The sequence below is a fragment of the Symphalangus syndactylus genome, chromosome 1 (assembly GCF_028878055.3).
Source record: "Symphalangus syndactylus isolate Jambi chromosome 1, NHGRI_mSymSyn1-v2.1_pri, whole genome shotgun sequence".
Classification (NCBI taxonomy): Eukaryota; Metazoa; Chordata; class Mammalia; order Primates; family Hylobatidae; genus Symphalangus; species Symphalangus syndactylus.
The window spans coordinates 63,238,744-63,258,406 of NC_072423.2; the positions used below are offsets into that span (position 1 = coordinate 63,238,744).

The 19,663-nt window shown below is 40.9% G+C and overlaps 1 protein-coding gene across 5 annotated transcripts in view; it reads right to left on the reverse strand.

Moving 5' to 3' along the window:
• Positions 1–575: 575 nt before the first annotated feature.
• Positions 576–19,663, reverse strand: part of RIOK3 (RIO kinase 3) — a 29,731-nt gene continuing 10,643 nt past the window's right edge. Inside the window, exons 3-13 of one of the 5 annotated variants that reach the window (XM_055236254.2) lie at positions 19,381–19,526; positions 19,180–19,287; positions 18,865–18,974; positions 17,233–17,376; positions 15,982–16,109; positions 10,056–10,253; positions 8,578–8,737; positions 6,591–6,671; positions 6,409–6,498; positions 4,296–4,403; positions 576–2,542 (exon numbers count right to left, since the gene is read on the reverse strand). In XM_055236254.2, the coding sequence (XP_055092229.2) occupies positions 2,435–2,542; positions 4,296–4,403; positions 6,409–6,498; positions 6,591–6,671; positions 8,578–8,737; positions 10,056–10,253; positions 15,982–16,109; positions 17,233–17,376; positions 18,865–18,974; positions 19,180–19,287; positions 19,381–19,526 (1,381 nt within the window). In that variant the 3' untranslated portion in view covers positions 576–2,434. The remainder of the gene's footprint in view (positions 2,543–4,295; positions 4,404–6,408; positions 6,499–6,590; positions 6,672–8,577; positions 8,738–10,055; positions 10,254–15,981; positions 16,110–17,232; positions 17,377–18,864; positions 18,975–19,179; positions 19,288–19,380; positions 19,527–19,663) is intronic. The other 4 variants (XM_055236264.2, XM_063615942.1, XM_063616035.1 and 1 more) reach the window with 4 other exon arrangements.

Consider the following 19,663-nt stretch of genomic DNA (forward strand, 5'->3'; position numbering starts at 1 on the left):
TTTATATATTTTCATTTTATTAATTTATTTGAAACCAAATCTTTATCACTCAGGCTGGAGTGTAGTCGTGTGATCACAGCTCACTGCAGGCTTGATCTCCTGAGCTCAAAGAATCCTCCTGCCTCAGCCTCCCAAGTAGCTGGGACCAGAGATGCATGCCGCCACACCCACCTAATGTTTTGTAGAGATGAGGTCTGCTATGCTGCTCAGGCAGATCTCAAACTCCTAGGCTCAAGTGATCATACTGCCTCAGCATCCCAAAGTATTGGGATTACAGGTGTGAGCCAGCACGCCCAGCTGGTATTTGACTTTTTATTTACTTAGCAAACCAATATTTTTCACTTTCTTTTTCTACTATGGGAAAAAATCTACTCTCTAATCTACAAGGTGGCGGGGGCGGGGCGTGAAAACCTATTTGTAATGTGAAGTAGGCCATTTGAGATTGAAATCTAACAATGAGAAGTTGATGGGGAATAATCTACTTAAAATAGTATTGCTTAACTTTATACAGAAACGGCAACTTGGTACCAGGACATAAGTTAATATAAGGAACAGGAAGACACCACACGAAGAACCAATTTTAAAATGATCTCTTTTTAATTTCTTAAAAAGCACATTCACAGCACACTCCAAGAATGCCACACAGCAGTGGTTTGCTGCTCTGTCAGAGTATGTCAGGAAACAAAACAAAGAAAGTTTTAAATGCTAAAGGTTTTAAAAATTAGTTCTCTGAAATTTCTGTAAAGCCAGTATCACCAGTCCTCTAAATCTTTATTTTGGAATAGTAAACCTTTCAAAAATGTAATCAGCATCTACCCAAAATCACACCTCTCTGAAATGCAATTAAAAGCTATCAACAAAAACAAAAATAAATATTTTTCTAGAAAGAACATATTTGGCATTTTAAAATAATGTTAAAAACAGCTTTCTCAAATGTAAATGATGTCTAGATTTTTACTTTCTATTACCAGACAGAAGGTTTGGATCTTTAGTGGTTCCAATCTGACTTCAGTAATAGGAGGCATGATTACATTGAAGTTAATGAACTTCAATCCTAACAAAGCCAATATACTTTTCTAGCACAGTGATTGCTTTTTCAAAGTGGTGTCCAGCACGTACTAAAAACTACTAAGAGTAAGGCCAGATAGCTCAAATTAGATGATTAATTTGGTATCCCAATTGGGTTTGTTGTTTTTTTTCCTGGAGACGGAGTTTCCCTCTGTCACCCAGGCTGGAGCGCAGTAGCATGATCTCAGCGCACTGCAAGCTCCGCCTCCCGGGTTCAAGTGATTCTCCTGTCTCAGCCTCCTGAGAAGCTGAGATTACAGAGACGTGCCACCACACCCGGCTAATTTTTGTATTTTTAGTAAAGACAGGGTTTTGCCATGTTGCCCAGGCTGGTCTTGAACTCCTGACCTCAAGTGATCCACCCGCCTTGGCCTCCCAAAGTGCTAGGATTACAGGTTTGAGCCATTGTGCCTGGCCCCCAAATTGTTTTATATATACCTTTCATCCTTAGATTTAATATTTCTAATTTGTGATATTTCCCTGAAAATCAATCAAGTACACAGTTTTAGTGAAATATAAACTGAATTTTGCTTCATTAACTAAATTAAAATATGTCAAACATGGTTAAATCTTATATTCTGTCCTTTCAGATAATTTACATTTTATTGATAAATGTAGATTAGCCACACCATGAGTTATATCCTAACCATTTTACCTAAATGTAGAAAAGCTGAAAGTTGACTGGATAGTTAAAAAGCTGTTATATAGTTATCTCTTTCAGAAACCTATGATGCCTTTTCTTAGATATAAGTATGGAAAAAGAATTCTGTTCATTTTCATGATATATCAACAAAAATTACATGACTTATGTCGATTTCTGTCAGCCATTCTGAAACCAAATTTCCATTTGTTCTACCCACTAAAGAGTACACACATTTTCCTTTAGAATCACGGCCACAGTCTGGAAACATAATTGAGAAAGGCTAACTCTGGGCCAATAAAATACTCAAGGAAAGACGCAACACAAAACAGGGAGGTGAATAAAGCAAGTATGTTGTAAAATCTTCCCTTGTAAACACATCTGTCCTTTCCTCCCATATTTGGAAATGTTACCTAAGTTTTAAAAATTACCATCAAGATATTTTACACCACAAGTCACATAAAATTAGGTCTACTTCAGCCAGATAACCTATAGCTGTTAAAGAATTATATTATCCTATTCATAAGATGAGAGGTAGTGACATTTTATTCTCTCAATGCCGAGCTAAAAATTCCACACATCTGGCACATGGGTTACAAGGGGGAAAGCACAGAAGCACCATTGCCCACTCCTCATGTTTTGGTATTTCAGGTCACCCATAACTTCATTTGCTACTGGCAGCTGACAATCACTGCTGTGTTAACACTGAAGCAGTGGGTATTAGTGCTATTCATCATATAGTAGTGGTGGGTCTCCATCATCTTTCAAAAATGAAGCAGCTTTCCTTCCATTCTTCTGAACGTGATCTTCATTCATTTTCTCCAAAGCTTCTATCTACAAAAATAATACATTGAATCCATTTGTCAAAATCCTACTTTTCACAGAAACCATATTTTAGATTGTGCTAGTAATTTTTTTCTTTTTTTGAGATGGAGTCTCACTCTGCTGTCCAGGCTGGAGTGCAGTGGTGCAATCTCGGCTCACTGCAACCTCTGCCTCCTGGGTTCAAGCAATTCTCCTGCCTCAGCCTCCCTAGTAGCTGGGACACATGTGCCACCATGCCAGCTAATTTTTGTATTTTTAGTAAAGACGGGTTTCACTGTGTTGCCCAGGCTGGTCTCGAACTCCTGACCTCAGGTGTTCCACTCGCCTTGGCCTCTCAGAGTGCTAGGATTACAGGCGTGAGCCACTGTGTCCAGCCAATTTTTTTATTTTTTATTTTTTAATGGAGTTTATGTTGCTCAGGCTGGTCTCAAACTCCTGGGCTCAAGAGATCCTCCCTCCTTGACCTCCCAAAGTGTTGGGATAACAGGGATAACAGGAGTGAGCCGCCATGCCTGACTAAGCCAGTAATTTTCACTCTCTTAAAAACTAGGTTATTCCTAATGATTCTGCCTTTGAGTTGAAATTACTGTGTGTGTGTGTGTGTGTGTGTGTGCACGCACACACGTGCATGCATCCAAGTATACACACATAGTCATGCATACATGTATTTTTTTTAACTTGATTACAAGGGTCAGTATTTACTATCTTTATCCAGCTAGCAATTGGAATCATCTATGTTTTGAAATGTATTCTATAAAACATTCCAGAAACAGGAAAAAGAAAATTCAGCATTCATCAAACAACAGTATCACTTACTCACTGAGCAACTGTATTGTGCTGGAAGCTGAATTTACCATCTTTCTGTTATTTCTCTCTAGCCTTAGGCTAGGCACAGCTTACCCAAACTCAAGTCATCCTGGGAATTTCTGGAACAGACTCAGTAATCACTCTCCGCTTTGGTATAATGTTGGGAAGAATTAACTGCTATTTCACCTTTTAGATTTGTTCAATTTTAAGAGACTTTCTCTAGAGGAAGCTTTTTCATGGTTCTCTAGATCTGATATTATAATAACTGGGTATTTCCAAAGATGGGCACTTCTAACTTTCTATGTTTAGTAAAGGGCAGGGACCACATGTTACTGCTTTTTCTATCACTCAGAGTGTTCATCAACTTCCTCATTCATTAAATAGGGAAAATAGGAGTCTACTGGAAATGTACAGTTTGCCCATCTTAACCAAATGGTACCCTCCGTGAAGAAATGTTTTGCTGTGTGTGTATTCTGAATTTTAAGTATAGAATAAAACAGGCCGGGCACAGTGGCTCATGCCTGTAATCTCAGCACTTTGGGAGGCCAAGGTGGGTAGATCCCTTGAGGCCAGGAGTTCAAGACCGGCCTGGCTAACATGGCGAAACCCTGTCTCTACCAAAAATACAAAAATTAGCCAAGCATGGTGGCACACACCTGTAATCCCAGCTACTCGGGACCCTGAGGCAGGAGAATCGCTTGAACCCAAGAGGCAGAGGTTGCAGTGAGCCAAGATCATGCCACTGCATTCCAGCCTGAGTGACAAACCAAGACTCCATCTCAAAAAAAAAAAAAAAAAAGAAAAGAAAAAACCAAAAACATCTTAAGAAAGGAAAAATCTCAAATTAATTTTGTTTTTTGGGAAAGGGAGGATAAAACTAGCTCTGGGTTTCAGTTATCTCCTCTATGCAGTTCTGCATGACCAGCAAGGTAAAAAACAGCAGTTTATCACATACCTCAGCTAAAAAATCAGCTTCATTATCTGCTGAGATGTTTAAGCCTGAAACAGCATTGAAGAGTTCTCGTTCACTAAGGGCTTCCTTGACTCCTCCTTTCTGGAAAAACTAGTAAGGAAATACAAGAAAGTCAGTAAGAAGTATTAGCAATGTTCTCTTATAAACTAAAAACAGGGAGCAGCACATTTATAAAAAGACTTGGACGCATGCACGTGTGCACACACACACACAGTAATTTCAACTCAAAGGCAGAATCATTAGGTAGGAATAACCTAGTTTTTAAGAGAGTAAAAATTACTGGCTCAGCCAGGCATGGCGGCTCACTCCTGTTATCCCTGTTATCCCAACACTTTGGGAGGCCAAGGAGGGAGGATCTCTTGAGCCACTACATTCCTTCTCTCATTTCTCAACCATCGATTTTCCTACTTCCAAGCTGGACTATGCTCAGGTTCTAGCTGCTTTTCATCCTCTCACACATCCATTCTGCCTTCTGGATTTAGCTCATACCACTGCACCTTCTATAGCTATAAAAATGAGTGCTATATATAAAAACCACTTGGCATTGCTTTGGATATGTAAAGGAAATACTTTCACTAAACCCCAGAAATTAAAAATTTCAAGCAGGCTCAGAGGTTATTTCCAATATGAAGTCACTCTATCCTTTAGAAAGATCATTCCTATCTCAATCTACTGCCAACAATTCATTTCCCTTAGAAATACCAAACAAGTGTGACCCAACCCTGTGCTTACTAAATTTTACCTTATATATATATATATGTTTTGTTTTTTTTAAGAGACAGGGCCTAGCACTGTCATCCAGGCTGGAGTGCAGTGGCACAATCATAGCTCGCTATAATCTTGAACTTCTGGACTCAAACAATCCTCGTGCCTCAGCCTCCCTAGTAAAACAGCCTCCCAGTTAAAGCAGCTAGGACTACAGACATGTTCCACCACACCCAGCTACTTTTAATTTTTTTGTAGAGATAAGTGTCTCACTATGTTGCCCAGGCTGGTCTCAAACTCCTGGGCTCAAGCAATCCTCCCTCCCTGGCTTCCCAAACTGTTGAGATTATAGGCATGAACCACCATGCCCAGCCACCTAATCTTCTTACCCTGCTTCACAGTGACAGTGATCAGACACTGTCCCACAATGGAGACTGTCCCTCTTTCAATGGTAATAATGGCAGCAAGCATACAGGCACACCATATACCAGCTTCTGTTTAAGCACTATGCACACATTAAATGTCTGCTCGACTGCTTATATACAAGGAGCCAAAACACTCACTTATTCCCTTTAACATTTTTTTTTTGGAGAAGGAGTCTTGCTCTGTCAACCAGGCTGGAGTGCAATGGCGCAATCTCGGCTCACTACAACCTCCGATTCCCAGGCTCAAGTGATTCTCCTGCCTCAGCCTCCCAAGTAGCTGGGATTACAGGCACACGCTACCGCACCCAGCTAATTTTTTTGTATTTTTCATAGAGACAGCATTTCACCATGTTGGCCGGGCTGGTCTTGAACTCCTGACCTCAGATGATCCACCTACCTTGGCCTCCCAAAGTGCTGGGATTACAGGCATGAGCCACCGCACCCAGCATTTTTTTTTTTTTTTTTTTGAGACGGAGCCTCGCTCTGTTGCCCAGGCTGGGTGGAGTGCAGTGGCACGTTCTTGGCTCACTGCAACCTCTGCCTCCCAGGTTCAAGTGAGTCTCCTGCCTCAGCCTCCCAAGTAGCTGGGATTACAGGCGCCTGCCACCACGCCTGGCTAATTTTGCATTTTTAGTAGACATGGGGTTTCACCATGTTGGCCAAGCTGGTCTTGAATCTCTGACATCAAGTGATCCACCTACCTCGGCCTCCCAAAGTGCTGGGATTACAGGCATGAGCCACCGTGCCTGGCACCCCTTGAACATTTTACCCAACTGTGAGACATGGAATCAAATTCTTGCAAAATGAAATATGACAAATTGATCTTTATATCCTTGTCCTGAAAGCAGCCCATATCCCTTCCTTCAATTTCTAAGAATATGGTCCTCTTACTTATCTTAGGAGTGAGAAAAATACCTGCAGCTGTTACATCCAACAAAAAAAGGCATATTGGTTTACACATCTACCTGCGAGACATTCCTGCAGTCCCGGAACAGGAACTCCAGGCCATGAGGGTGGGTAGGTTCTACTGACTGACTGACATCGATCAACCAGACCTATTTCAATACAGAACACAAACTGATGTACTTACATTTTAAATTTTACTTAAAGTAATTAAATCTGAATGTTAACAAAATGTTCTCCTCACCTTTCCAGCATGCCACAGCATGTTATACTCACTGAGGTCAGCATGGACAAGCGTACATTCATGATATAACTGCCGCATCAACTGTGAAGGCACACATTAGGAAACTAATAAATTAAGTGGTATTATTGATGATGACAACCCTGAAAGTCTTTTTTTTTTTTGGAGACAGTCTCACTCTGTCGCCCAGGCTGGAGTGCAGTGGTGTGATCTTGGCTCACTGCAAGCTCCGCCTCCTGGGTTCACACCATTCTCCTGCCTCAGCCTCCCAAGTAGCTAGGACCATAGGCGCCCACCACCACTCCTGGCTAATTTTTTGTATTTTTTTTTTTTTTAGTAGAGATGGGGTTTCACCATGTTAGCCAGGACGGTCTCAATCTCCTGACCTCGTGATCCGCCCACCTCGGCCTCCCAGAGTGCTGGGATTACAGGCATGAGCCACTGTGCCCAGCCCCCGCAAAGTCTTATAGTAGAAATCAACATTAATGCATTTGTTTGACAGCCTTAATAGAATTAAATAGAAAAGTTTCATCACTATTTAATCTCTTCCCCAGCCACTCCACCTCCCAAAGAGGCCAGAAAAACATACTTGATTTTCCTTTCAATGTTTACCTTTGGAGGCAGAGAAAGGTGGGTCACCTTTCTAGCTATATCTTTAAAAATTAATTTGGATTAAAATTTCCATATCTAGATCAATGGCTGCATTACATGACAGCTTCAAGTGGAGATTGCATAAAGTAGCACATTAAGTTCCTCCAGTGTTCAATTAAAACACAGAGGGATAATGGCAGTATTAGAAGCATTTTCTCAGCCTAGAAGGCCCTCAGATTGAATTCAGTTGCTATTTCAAAGCATGTAGTTTCCTTGAGATTCCCGACATGTGCCTTCCAACTTAACACCTGTACTCCCTACTGTTTTCAATTTTCATCATCACTCTCTTATGATGAGACCAGACCTGCTTCCTTTCCTTCACTGTTAAAGCTGTAACATTCAATGGCTGGGTGTGGTGGCTCACACCAGTAATCCCAGCACTTTGGGACGCTGAGGCAAGAGGATCACTTGAGCCCAGGAGTTTGAGACCAGCCTGAGCAACATAGTGAGACCCTGTCTCTTATTTGAAAAAAAAAAAAAAAAAAAAAAAAAAAAGTCCCAAAAAACTGTAACATTCATGAAAGCACACAAACTAATGAGGCACTTTGCTAAATGTACTAACAGCAAATTTTATTTAATGAAGTTTGGTGAAAAATAGCTTCATGCACTATGTCACTAATCCTAGCAATGACGACTTCCCTGGTTAAGTCTGTAAGTTTTCTAAAACTATTTAAGACACACATATATTGATAGAAAAACAACTCTTCAGTGTTAACATTCTTTCACAAACTTCAACTTGTCTTTGTTACAGCACCTTGAAATAGCACTATTTAAGAAACTTGGGGTTTTTTGTTTGTTTTTTAAGAGATAGGGTCTTGCTCTATTTCTTGCCCAGCCTGGAGTGCAGTGGCACAATCATAGCTCACTGCTGCCTTAAATTCCTGGGTGCAAGTGATCCTCCCACCTTAGACTCCCGAGTAGCTGGGACTACAGGTGTGTGCCACCATGCCCAGCTAATTTTTAATTTTTTTTTTTTTTTTTTTGAGACAGAGTCTTACTCTGTCACCCAGGCTGGAGTGCAGTGGTGCAATCTCGGTTCACTGCAACCTCCACCTCCCTGGTTCAAGCAATTCCCGTGCCTCAGCATCCCGAGTAGCTGGGATTATAGGCACACGCCCAGCTAATTTTTTTTGTATTTTTAGTAGAGACAGGGTTTCACCATGTTGCCCAGGCTGGTCTCAAACTCCTGGGCTCAAGTGATCCTACTGCCTCAGCCTCCCAAAGTTCTAGATTACAAGTGTGAGTCACCATGCCTGGCTTTTTTAAGGAAATTTTTTTAAAGTTTAGAGGAAATATTTTTTAAAGGTAGTGTGTGAATGCTTTTAAAAGCACAACTTACATGAAGAGTTTGATAGTAGGCTTCTTTCATTTCTTCACTATTGAGCTTTACTTCTTTTAATTTAAGGGCTGGAACTTGATCATGGCCAATAAAAGACATAACTAAAATGTGTTTCTTCAGTAGTACAACTGTTGGACAAGGAATTCCAGCTCTCTGCATTCTATACAGAAAGAAATGATTCAGAATATACAGATCAGAAGGAGATAAAATATGTCATTTATTCAATAAATATTTAATCAGGGCCTGCAATGAGCTGGCACTATGTTCTACCCTGGTGATGTGGGAATACAAAGACAGTAAAACACAGCCTCTGCCCGTAGAGAACTCAGGGACTGATGGAAATGACAGACAAGTAAAGAGACAATTACAGTTACGCACTGGCAGAGGTATGGGTAGGAGCTACAGGAGCACACAGCACCAAGGATGGCTTATTAGAAGAAGAGGTAGGGAACAGGAATTAGCCACATGAAGACAGTGCAAGGGAATGCAGGGAGGTGTTCAAGAGCAGTCCATTTGGGGAATGTATATCAATCAACATAGCTGGATCTGTGAGTAGGAGGAAGGGCAATGTGGGCTAAGGCTACAGAGACAGGCAAGCTCCACTATGGAAAACTGTTGAAGAATTTTAAGAAAGGCAGGAATTTCAGGAGTACAGAAAAGAGACTGGAGGACAGCAAGACCTTCTAGAAAATGATTCTACCTGGAATTAATTAATTAATTGAAAAAACATTTTTTTTTTTTTTGAGACAAGGTCTCGGGAGTCTAATGTTTCCAGGCTGGTTTTGAACTCCTAGGTTCAAGCAGTCCTCCCATCTCAGCCTCCCAAGTAGCTGGGAGTACACGTGCACACCATGCCTGGCTTATTTTGGTGGGGAACTCTCAGTAGAAGAATTTTGTAACTGATATATATGAATAGTTACTTTTGAAAGCAAATATCTTTAGAAAATAACAAACTAAAATTAAGCTTTTAATAAATTAAGATAATAGAAAGGTTTTTAATGAGAAGGACTACTACTGAATTTCTTGGTTGATAAAACAAATTCTTTGATAGAAAATGAATTGCTTAGAAAATTCAGATACAAGTACAAAAATTAAAACAAAATGTAATTTGATTGGTAAGAACTTACTCCCACAAAATTAACAAAAGTAACAAACATTTTCTGAAACAAAAAAGAAACCTTTTTTTTAATGCTAAGCCTAATTGGATGCTGAAAGTTTTACTTCTTGATAAAAGCAATTTAAAAATGGCATTTAGATATATGATAAAGTGTCTAAGGCAGAAAATGCCCAGATTTCCCTCAAGCTTCATAGAGGAAAGAAAAAAGAAAATGGCTTTTTCATCCTAAAAGTATGAATCGAGGTCATACACCTGGCCTTTCATTATTTCTATAAATGAATTTAAAAGAAAGCATGGATTTTTTTATCCTAACGAAAAAGGTATTTACCCAAGATTACGTCTAGCACAATATTTTCTTTACCTTGTGAGATTGTGCATTTCTTTTTCTGCCCACATGCGGATGATCTTACGTGGATTTAGTTTACTGAAGCGATCTTTAAACCTGAAATCATCTTTAATATATTTGTCACGATTCTTAAACTCATTAAGGGTTGTTTTAAATACCTTGATGGCACATTCTGTAGGTATAACTTTACTATCTTCCTTTTCATCTTCCATGCTAAGTGGAAGAAAAAAAATCAAGTCAGTACAAGTTGCCAGCTCACTAGTACAACAATTTCAAAATAAAGATTCTGTAACATTAAATTAGATCTACCTTCTCTCAGTGTCAAGTCTTGTTTTTTTAAGCGTTTAGGTTTTGGATCTTAATAAAGCCTTAGGTTTTGGTTTGATTGTTTAAATAAAATATACTTTCAAATAAATTGTCAACCAATTTTCAACCATCTATCACATAATGTTCTTCACTTAATGACTACGGAATCAAGCTTGAGATACAATGAAGACATATGCACTTGAAAATAGGCTACGGTCTTCCCAATATGGTTCAGGAGCAAAATTCAATAAAAGCAACAAATAAAACAGCTTTTTAAAACATAACTCTTTCACTCCTAGCAGACATATAAAGGTGAATCAAATGGTTCCTGCCCCACAAGTCTGCAAGAAGTGGCAACAGAGAACAAAAGAAGTACACGAATAGGAAAGGTCCCTTTTCATTGGAAAGGTCAGGCAAGACTTCACGGCACAAGTGCCATCTGAAAAAGAAACAGGACAATGGGTAGGATTTGAACAGCATGAACAAAAGCAGAGGCAGGAAACCACAGGACATGTCTGAGGAACAACAAACACTATAGTTAAGACTTGGCTGGAGAGAGAGAATGAAAAAAAATTGGAGCTAAAGGACAGGACAGAGGCACATCTGTGAAGAGCCTGGACAAATTCCTAGAGGTGATGGGGAATCGCGAGGGTTTCTGTGTATGGCACTCTCAAATGCGTGCTTCATGAAGATCGAGTGAACGATACTGTCAGCATGGAAGGGCACAGGGACAGGCTAGAGGTGTGGGGTCGACTCAGGATGCTACTGCAATAGTCCCCCAATAGTGAACTTCAGTCATGATGGTGGCAGTGGGAATGAAAAGGTGGATGGAATGAGAAACAGTATTAATATTTACCTTTAAACATCTGATAGGATGTTAATCTGGGAAAGAAACGAACTATATTTCCAAAGGACAGAATGTGAATCAAACCTCCTGCTGTACCATATTCTCCCAGCTGACTCCTCTTCCATTTAGTCTCAAAAGGTTAAAGTCCTTCACCTGGTTCTAAGAAACCTCCCTTCTCTTCCTGGGCAATTTCACTTAGCCCCATGGCTCTAAATATCATCTCTATATAGACAACTCCCACATTTCTTTCTTTTTTTTTTTTTTTTTTTGTTTGAGACAGAGTCTCACTTTGTCACCCAGGCTAGAGTACAGTGGTGTGATCCTGGCTCACTGCAACCTCCACCTCCCGGGTTCAAGCTATTCTCCTGCCTCAGCCGCCTGAGTAGCTGGGATTACAGGCACGTGCCACCACGCCCGGCTAATTTTTGTATTTTTAGTAGAGACGGGGTTTCGCCATGTTGGCCAGGCTGGTCTCGAACTCCTGACCTCAGGTGATCCACCCATCTCGGCCTCCGAAAGTGCTGGGATTACAGGCGTGAGCCACTGTGCCTGGCCGATAACTCCCACATTTCTATCTCAGTCCTGACTTTCCCTAGAACTTCAGGCCCATTTATCCAACACCTACGTGACATCACTTAGAAGTCTAACAGGCATCTCAAATTTAATATGCCCAAAACAAAACTCATGCTGAGTCCTCACCCTACCCTTCCCCAGGCTCTCACCTCGTCAAACAGCACCACCATCAGCTGCTCTAGCCCAGAATCTATCCTCCTACACCCACTTCCAATCCAACAGCGTGTGCTGTCCTCTCTGCCTTCAAAACACACACCAACGCTCTCCTACTCTTCACTTCCACTACCGCCCTCCCTAGTCCAACCCTTCACCATTTCTCACTTCAACTACTACAACGTTTTAACTGATCTTACTGCTTCTTCTCTTCTCCTCCTATAACTCATTTTCCACACAGCAATCTTTTTAAAATAAGAATCAACTCATAGCTTTGGTTCCAGAGCAGTCAAAGAGCAAACTCCTTACCCTGGCCTACAAAATACTACCTGGTCCAGCCCCTGCTTATTCCTCCAGCCCCCTCTCTCCCATTCACATCCTATGCTCCAGGGAGACTGGGTTTCTTACGCTTCCCTCAAAGATACTAACTTTGTACCTGTCCTAAGGCATTAGCACTAGCTGTTCTCTAGTCCAGAATGCCCATCCACCTGATCTTTGATGTATCCTAGATGTGTCACTCACATGTCACTTCATTGGAGAAGCGTTCCCTGTCCTACTAATAAAGCTAGTCAGCCTGTCACTATGACATCATCCTATTTTAACTATCTGCATAGCACATATCTGATATTTTTTGTTTATTATTGTCATGGAGAGGGGTTGATGGGGGAAGCACATTCCATTAGACCAGAGACCTTCCTTGTACCATTCATTGCTGTATCCCTAGTACCTGCTCAACTATTTGGTTAATAGATGACTCAATTTTCAGGGAGACAGATTAGAGACTCTATTCAGAGAAGAAATCTCTAATAACTTAAAAGACATTATGACAGAATAGGCTAGATTTTGAGATAAGCTCCTTTCATTGGACTAGTTTAACCACATAGTAGGTGAGGCCCTAGCAAAAATGCCATACAAGAGATCCCTTACTTGGAAGGTCTCTAGGATCGAGTCCAATTTGTAAGATTTGCCTTGTCATTGTCCTACTACAAAAAGATCCTGTTTCTTAGCAAATGACACATCCCTCTGCCTAGCTTTTAAGGTCCTCCTTACCAATTTCCAGTTTGCTTACACCACTTTACTTCCTACTACCTCTAAGCACATACCTTCCTAATCTTCTCAGTGCCTCAACTTCAACCCTCCCACCCTTAGCCTTTTTCTTAAAGAATTAAACATTACAGATGATGCTGAAGTGCCCTCTGATTACCATTCCCCATCTTAACTCATCAGAGGCAATAACTATCATAAATGCTGTATTTCTAGTCTCTTTTAAAAGATAATATATAAGTATCCACAAGCATCTATAAACATCTCTGTAATTTTCTGTATGACTTAAAAATTTAAATAGATGATATACTGTATATATATTCTGCAACTAGCTTTTTATGCTCAACATTGGATTTTTTTTTTTTTTTTTTTTTTTTTGAGACGGCGTCTTGCTCTGTCACCCAGGCTGGAGTGCGGTGGTGCGATCTCGGCTCACTGCAAGCTCCGCTCCCAGGTTCACGCCATTCTCCTGCCTCAGCCTCCCAGGTAGCTGGGAGTACAGACACCCACCACCATGCCCGGCTGTTTTGTATTTTTTAGTAGAGATGGAGTTTCACTGTGTTAACCAGGATCGTCTTGATCTCCTGACCTCGTGATCCGCCCGCCTCGGTCCCCCAGTGGATTTTTTTTTTAACCTATTTTTGAAATCCAGATTGAGATCCAACTTCATTATGATATCTTCCCTGAATGTGCCTGGCAATGATCTTGTTCTATTCGCTATTCCTATCCCATATAAGGTCTCGTTTGCATAACTGGGTACTCTATTATGTAATTATCTTTCATTGACCATAATGGTTCTTACTGTAATGTTCTCCTTTTAGCTAAAGCTTAAGCTCTTTGAGAGTAAAAAATATGTCTTATATTTTATTCCCTGAGTAATCTAGCACAAATTACTGTTTGAATAATTGTTGATTGCCTGACCAACCTGAGAGTGACAGAAACCAGAGCTTTGACCCAGGCACAGTGGCCCACGCCTGTAATCCCAGCACTTTGGGAGGCTGAGGCAGGTGGATCACAAGGTCAGGAATTTGAGACCAGCCTGGCCAAAATGGTGAAACCCCGTCTCTACTAAAAATACAAAAATTAGCCGGGCATGGTGGTGTGCACCTGTAATCCCAGCTACTGGGGAGACTGAGGCAGGAGAATCACTTGAACCTGGGAGACAGGATGCAGTGTGCCAAGATTGTGCCATTGCACTCCAGCCTGGGTGACACAGCAAGACTCCATCTCAAAAAAAAAAAAAAAAAGAAAGAAAGAATGAAACCAGAGCTTTGTGGAAAGCAAAACTCCCAGCCCCCTTGGTGTGCACACCCTGCATAATACCTCCTTCCCTTGAGCACGTGTGGGATAGCCACTCCCTGGTTAGGTTATGTGGCAAAGGTGATGGTCTAGTCATTCCCATGATAACATCCCACTAAGTCTCAGTCTTAGCAGACTGGAGAGATTCTCCTGCTGGCTTTGAAGGTGTGAGAGCTTGTATGTGAAGGGGCCTGTGAGACAGCCCCATGGCAAGGAACTGCAGGGGCCTGGAGGAGTTGAGAGCAGCCCACTGCTGACAGCCAACAAGCAAGCGGGACCTCAGTCCTATAGCTGCAAAGAACTGAAAGGTGGCCAAGGGAAGAGGACGCCAAGCTCCAGAAAGGAACACAGCCTGGCCAACACCTAGACTGCAGGCTTGTGAAACCCTGAAGAGAGAACCTAGTTAAGCCGTGCCTGGATTCTGTCAACAGAAACTACGAGATAATAAATGGATGCTGTTTTGGCTGCTAAGTCTGTGGCAATTTGTTATGTACCACAGAAAACTAACAAACTTTTAAAAGCATTTACTTTTAGCTGTAGAAAACTGAATGTTCTCTAGTTTTGCTAACTTAGAAATGTCAAAGTACAGATTATGATACCAACTCCACCAGAAAGACTGATCATTTATTATATTAGAGTATGTTAAGTATAACAGGCCAGGCGCAGTGGCTCACGCCTGTAATCTTGGCACTTTGGGAGGCCAAGACGGGTGGATCACCTAATGTCAGGAGTTTGAGACCAGCCCGGCTAACATGGTGAAAGCCCGTCTCTACTAAAAACACACAAATTAGCCAGGTGTGGTGGCGCATGCCTGTAATCCCAGCTACTTGGGAGGCTGAGACAGGAGAATCGCTTGAACCCAGGAGGTGGAGGTTGCAGTGAGCCGAGATTGCGCCATTGTACTCCACCCTGGGCAACAAGAGCAAAACTCCATCTCCCCCCTCAAAAAAAAGAGGAGTATATTGAGTATAACAGAAAATGGACAAAGGATAAACAAGAGAGAAGACAAGAAAAAGAAAAACAAATGGCCAATAAAGCACTTGAAAAAAATGTACAACTTAATCATAATTAAATAAATGCACACCAAAATACCAAGATGTTGCTTTTCATCTTTCACACTGACAAAAAGCATTAGATTTGATAATACTAAACACTGATAAAGACGAGGAGGGCTGGAAGCGGTGGCTCACGCCTGTAATCCCAGCACTTTGGGAGGCCGAGGCGGGTGGATCACCTAAGGTCAGGAGTTTGAGGCCAGCCTAGCCAACATGGCGAAACCCTGTCTCTACTAAAAATACAAAAATTAGCCAGGCGTGGTGGCATGTGCCTGTAATCCCAGCTACTCTGAAGGCTGGGACAGGAGACCTTGCTTGAACCCGGGAGGCAGAGATTGCAGTGAGCCGAGATCACGCTACTGCACTCCAGCCTGGGGAACAAGAGTGAAACTCCATCTCAAAAAATAACAATAACAATAATAATAATACACGCATTGAAAAAAACTGGAGAAGTCTACCCAAAATTATTAATGATTATCTCTGGGTGGTGGTATTAGGATGATTGTGTTTTTTATTCATTCCTATACTGCCTAGACTTTCTACAATAACACTTTAAAAATTACTCTGCTTGCCATGCAGCATTATTTTGATTCTGTGTAAATTCATTAATCTTGGGGAGAAAGACTAAGTTTTCATATCATGGTATCATATTTTGCTCATTTACCTCCCTCCATATGCATGAAAGACAACAGACTCCTTTCCTGTACTAATACAGCCAGTGATTGTCTCCAACATTCCAGAGTTGACCATTTTATACATAAGTAAACGTGTCTTAGGATCAACTGCTTTCTCCTGCAAGAGATAAAGCACTGTAAGTGAAAATGACTGCTAATCACAAAATATTTTCTGAGCCACTTCTAATAACTTTTTATTTTTTTTTTTGAGACGGAGTCTTGCTCTTGTCACCCAGGCTAGAGTGCAATGGCACCATCTCTGATCACTGCAACCTCCGCCTCCTGGGTTCGAGTGATTCTCCTGCCTCAGCCTCCCGAGTAGCTGGGATTACAGGCACCGCCACCACACCTGGCTAATTTTTGTATTTTTACTAGAGATGGGGTTTCACTATGTTGGCCAGGCTGGTCTCGAACTCCTGACCTCATGATCCGCCCGCTTTGGCCTCCCAAAGTGCTGGGATTATAGGCGTGAGCCACCACGCCTGGCCTAATATCTTTTTTTTGAGAGAGAGAGAGAGAGAGAGACAGGGCCTCACTCTGTTGTCCAGGATAGAATGCAGTGACATGATTATGGCTCACTACAGCCTCGAATTCCTGGGCTCAAGTGATCCTCCCACCGCAGCCTCCTGAGCAGCTGGGACTAAAGGCGCACACCAACATGCCCGGCTAATTTTTTAAAACTTTTGCTGAGACAGGGTCTCCCAGAGTCTCCCTGTGTTGCCCAGGCTGGTCTCGAACTCCTGGGCTCAAGCGATCCTTCCACCTTGGCCTCCCAAGGTGCTGGGAGCCACCTCGCCTGGCTTATTTACATTTTTTTTTTTTTTTTTTTTTGAGGCAGGGTCTCAATCTGTCACCCAGGCTGCAATACAGTGGTGCAATCATGGTTCACTGCAGCCTCAACTTCTTGGGCTCAACCAATCCTCCCACCTCAGCCCCCCAAGTAGCTGGGACCACAGGCGTGTGCCACGATGCCCAGCTAATTTTTTCTGTGAGCTGGGGATCATTATGTTGCCTGGGCTGTTCTCGCACTCCCAGGCTCAAGTTATCCTCCTGTCTCCATCTCCCATCCCAAAGTAGTGGGATTACAGGCAGGCACCACAGTGGCTGGATTTATTTACATCTTTGATTTAAAAAGCCAATCTCATGAAAAAATACCAAACATGAGGTTTTTTTTCTTCATCCAAAGTTTTCTAATATGAATCTTTCTAGTAAAAAAGGAAAAAAAATCTATAAATCCTTACTGCTGTAGAATGCTCCTTTTTCTCATGTAGGCGGGCACTTCGACGTTCTTCTGAGTAGGCATGTTGTTTTAAAGCATTGAAAACATGGTTTGATAGTTTTAAATCCATTCCAATTCCATCTCCTACCTGAAACTCAGGTGCAAACTGCCAAAAAGAAGAATTACCATCTAAATATTTTAAAACAGGGACAGTTAAAAACAAAAACAATGAAATGAGAAGATTAGTCTTTAATTTCTTACTCAATAGATGATCACACTAGAAAACCAGAACTCATAGCTACTATAGAGAAAAAAATTACTCACAGAAAGAGGAGCAATACTATTTGAGAAATTACAACCCAAAGGAAGGCATTTATTCCAGGCATAGAAAACATCTCATCACATCCAAAACTAAGGTCTTTCAGCATGTGCATTGTACCTTGCTTTTAGCCAAACGACACAATATTGAACTGCGAAGGCTACACCAAATCTTACTAAAGAAATACAATTTTGTAATTATTTGTGGAGAGTGGGTTGTCATAGCAGACTATGTTCACACCATGACAATTATGTTCTAGAACTGTGCAATTCAGTTAGGTAGCCACTAGCCACACTTGGATATTCAAGTTAATTAAAATTAAATTAAAAATTCAGTTCCTCTATTATACCACCCAAATTTCAAGTGCTCAACAGGAAATGTGGCTACCATATTGAACAGCACACATATAGAACATTTCCATTACCACAGAAAGTTCTATTGGACAGAACTCTTCTAGAATTAGATCTGGAATATTTCTAGAAATGATGAATATGTTTACTTAACAAGCATTTGTGCTTTAAAATCTAAATATCTAATATATTAACCACAATATTTAAGAAGGATTTAGAATGCTTTTTTTGTTTGTTTTTTTGAGGCGGAGTTTCACTCTTGTTGCCCAGGCTGGAGTGAAGTGGCACAATCTCGGCTCACTGCAACCTCTGCCTCCCAGGTTCAAGCAATTCTCCTGCCTCAGCCTCCCGAGTAACTGGGATTACAGGCATGTGCCACCATGCCTGGCTAATTTTGTATTTTTAGTAGAGACAGGGTTTTTCCATGTTGGTCAGGCTGGTCTTGAACTCCTGACCTCAGGTGATCTGCCCACCTTGGCATCCCAAAGTGCTGGGATTACAGGCGTGAGCCTCCATGCCCGGCCTAGAATGCTACTTTTTAAAGTTACACTTTACTTCTCATTTTACACAGGTAGTTCAGGCACAAGATAATAAATTCAAAATGCACAAAAGAGTATATGGTGAAAAGTATTTCTCCCTCCCATTCGTATTCCCCAATCACCACTGTTATCTGTTTTTTGGGTAGGGATGCTATTTTACAGAGATATGATGAAGAATAAATGTTATTTTCATAATAACTATTTATTAATTTTAGAATCAATGTGAGTCAAAATAGTTTTTCAACACTGTTATGGAATTTTATTCTGAGGTACTTTATATTTTCATTAATGTCTCAGTTTCCATGATATTGCTATATTGTTATCTAAAAACATCTTTAGAAAGCAAGACATTTTTAGAAATCTAAGGTATTATATTTAGAATCCTGTTTTTAAAAGGTATTCAAACAAAACTCTAAATTCAGAGATAGATACTTTCTGTAACTTACATTTTCCATTCTTGCTGTGTTCTTTCTCCCACATACTACTTCATCATGTTTGGTGGTGATATCTTTTCCTTTTCCAATAAAGCCCTTTTTAGGAGTGGGAACCGGTTTTGCTAAAGGCAATTGAAATAAGCCAGGTATATAAAAATAGCAAAGACTACATTGCTGCATTCAACGTTGTCTGAAAAGACATTTGAATCTAAGAGTAAATTACCAAATGAGATTCAAAGAAAAATATAAAACTAAAAGAGTTCATTGAAAAGATTAGTCTTCCTATATATCTATTCTACTGCCCCCAGAAAGTAAAAGCTTTGGTACCTGGTCTGTAGGGATCATCACGAGTATCCTGCCAGTCAACCTCATCTTCAGAGCTATCGCTGTCTTCATAAGGATGCACTTTTCGATAATTTTCAAAGGAAATGGAAACTTAAAAAGCAAAAATAGTTGAAGATTTACTTAGGAGCACATTATGGGTGTTTTCTATCACTCAATGGAGTTGTCACAATAAGGTTATAGTACCTTTGCTATCTCCATTGAATTTTTTTTCTTCACGCCTAAGCTGTGCATCATATTCTCTGTCATATTCCATTTGTAGCATCTGAGCCAGCATAAGGTCACTGGACGTATCAATGCTTTCTCCAGTAATAAATGGTCCTTCAGCAACACTATTCAAAATAAGGCAATATAAATTATGAGAGTAGGAGGTGGCTTTTCCATGTTAAAATTGAATAATGGGAAAGAACTCTATCAAACCATTTACCTTCTCCTGCACAGCTAGCCTTAAAACCAATGGCATGCACCT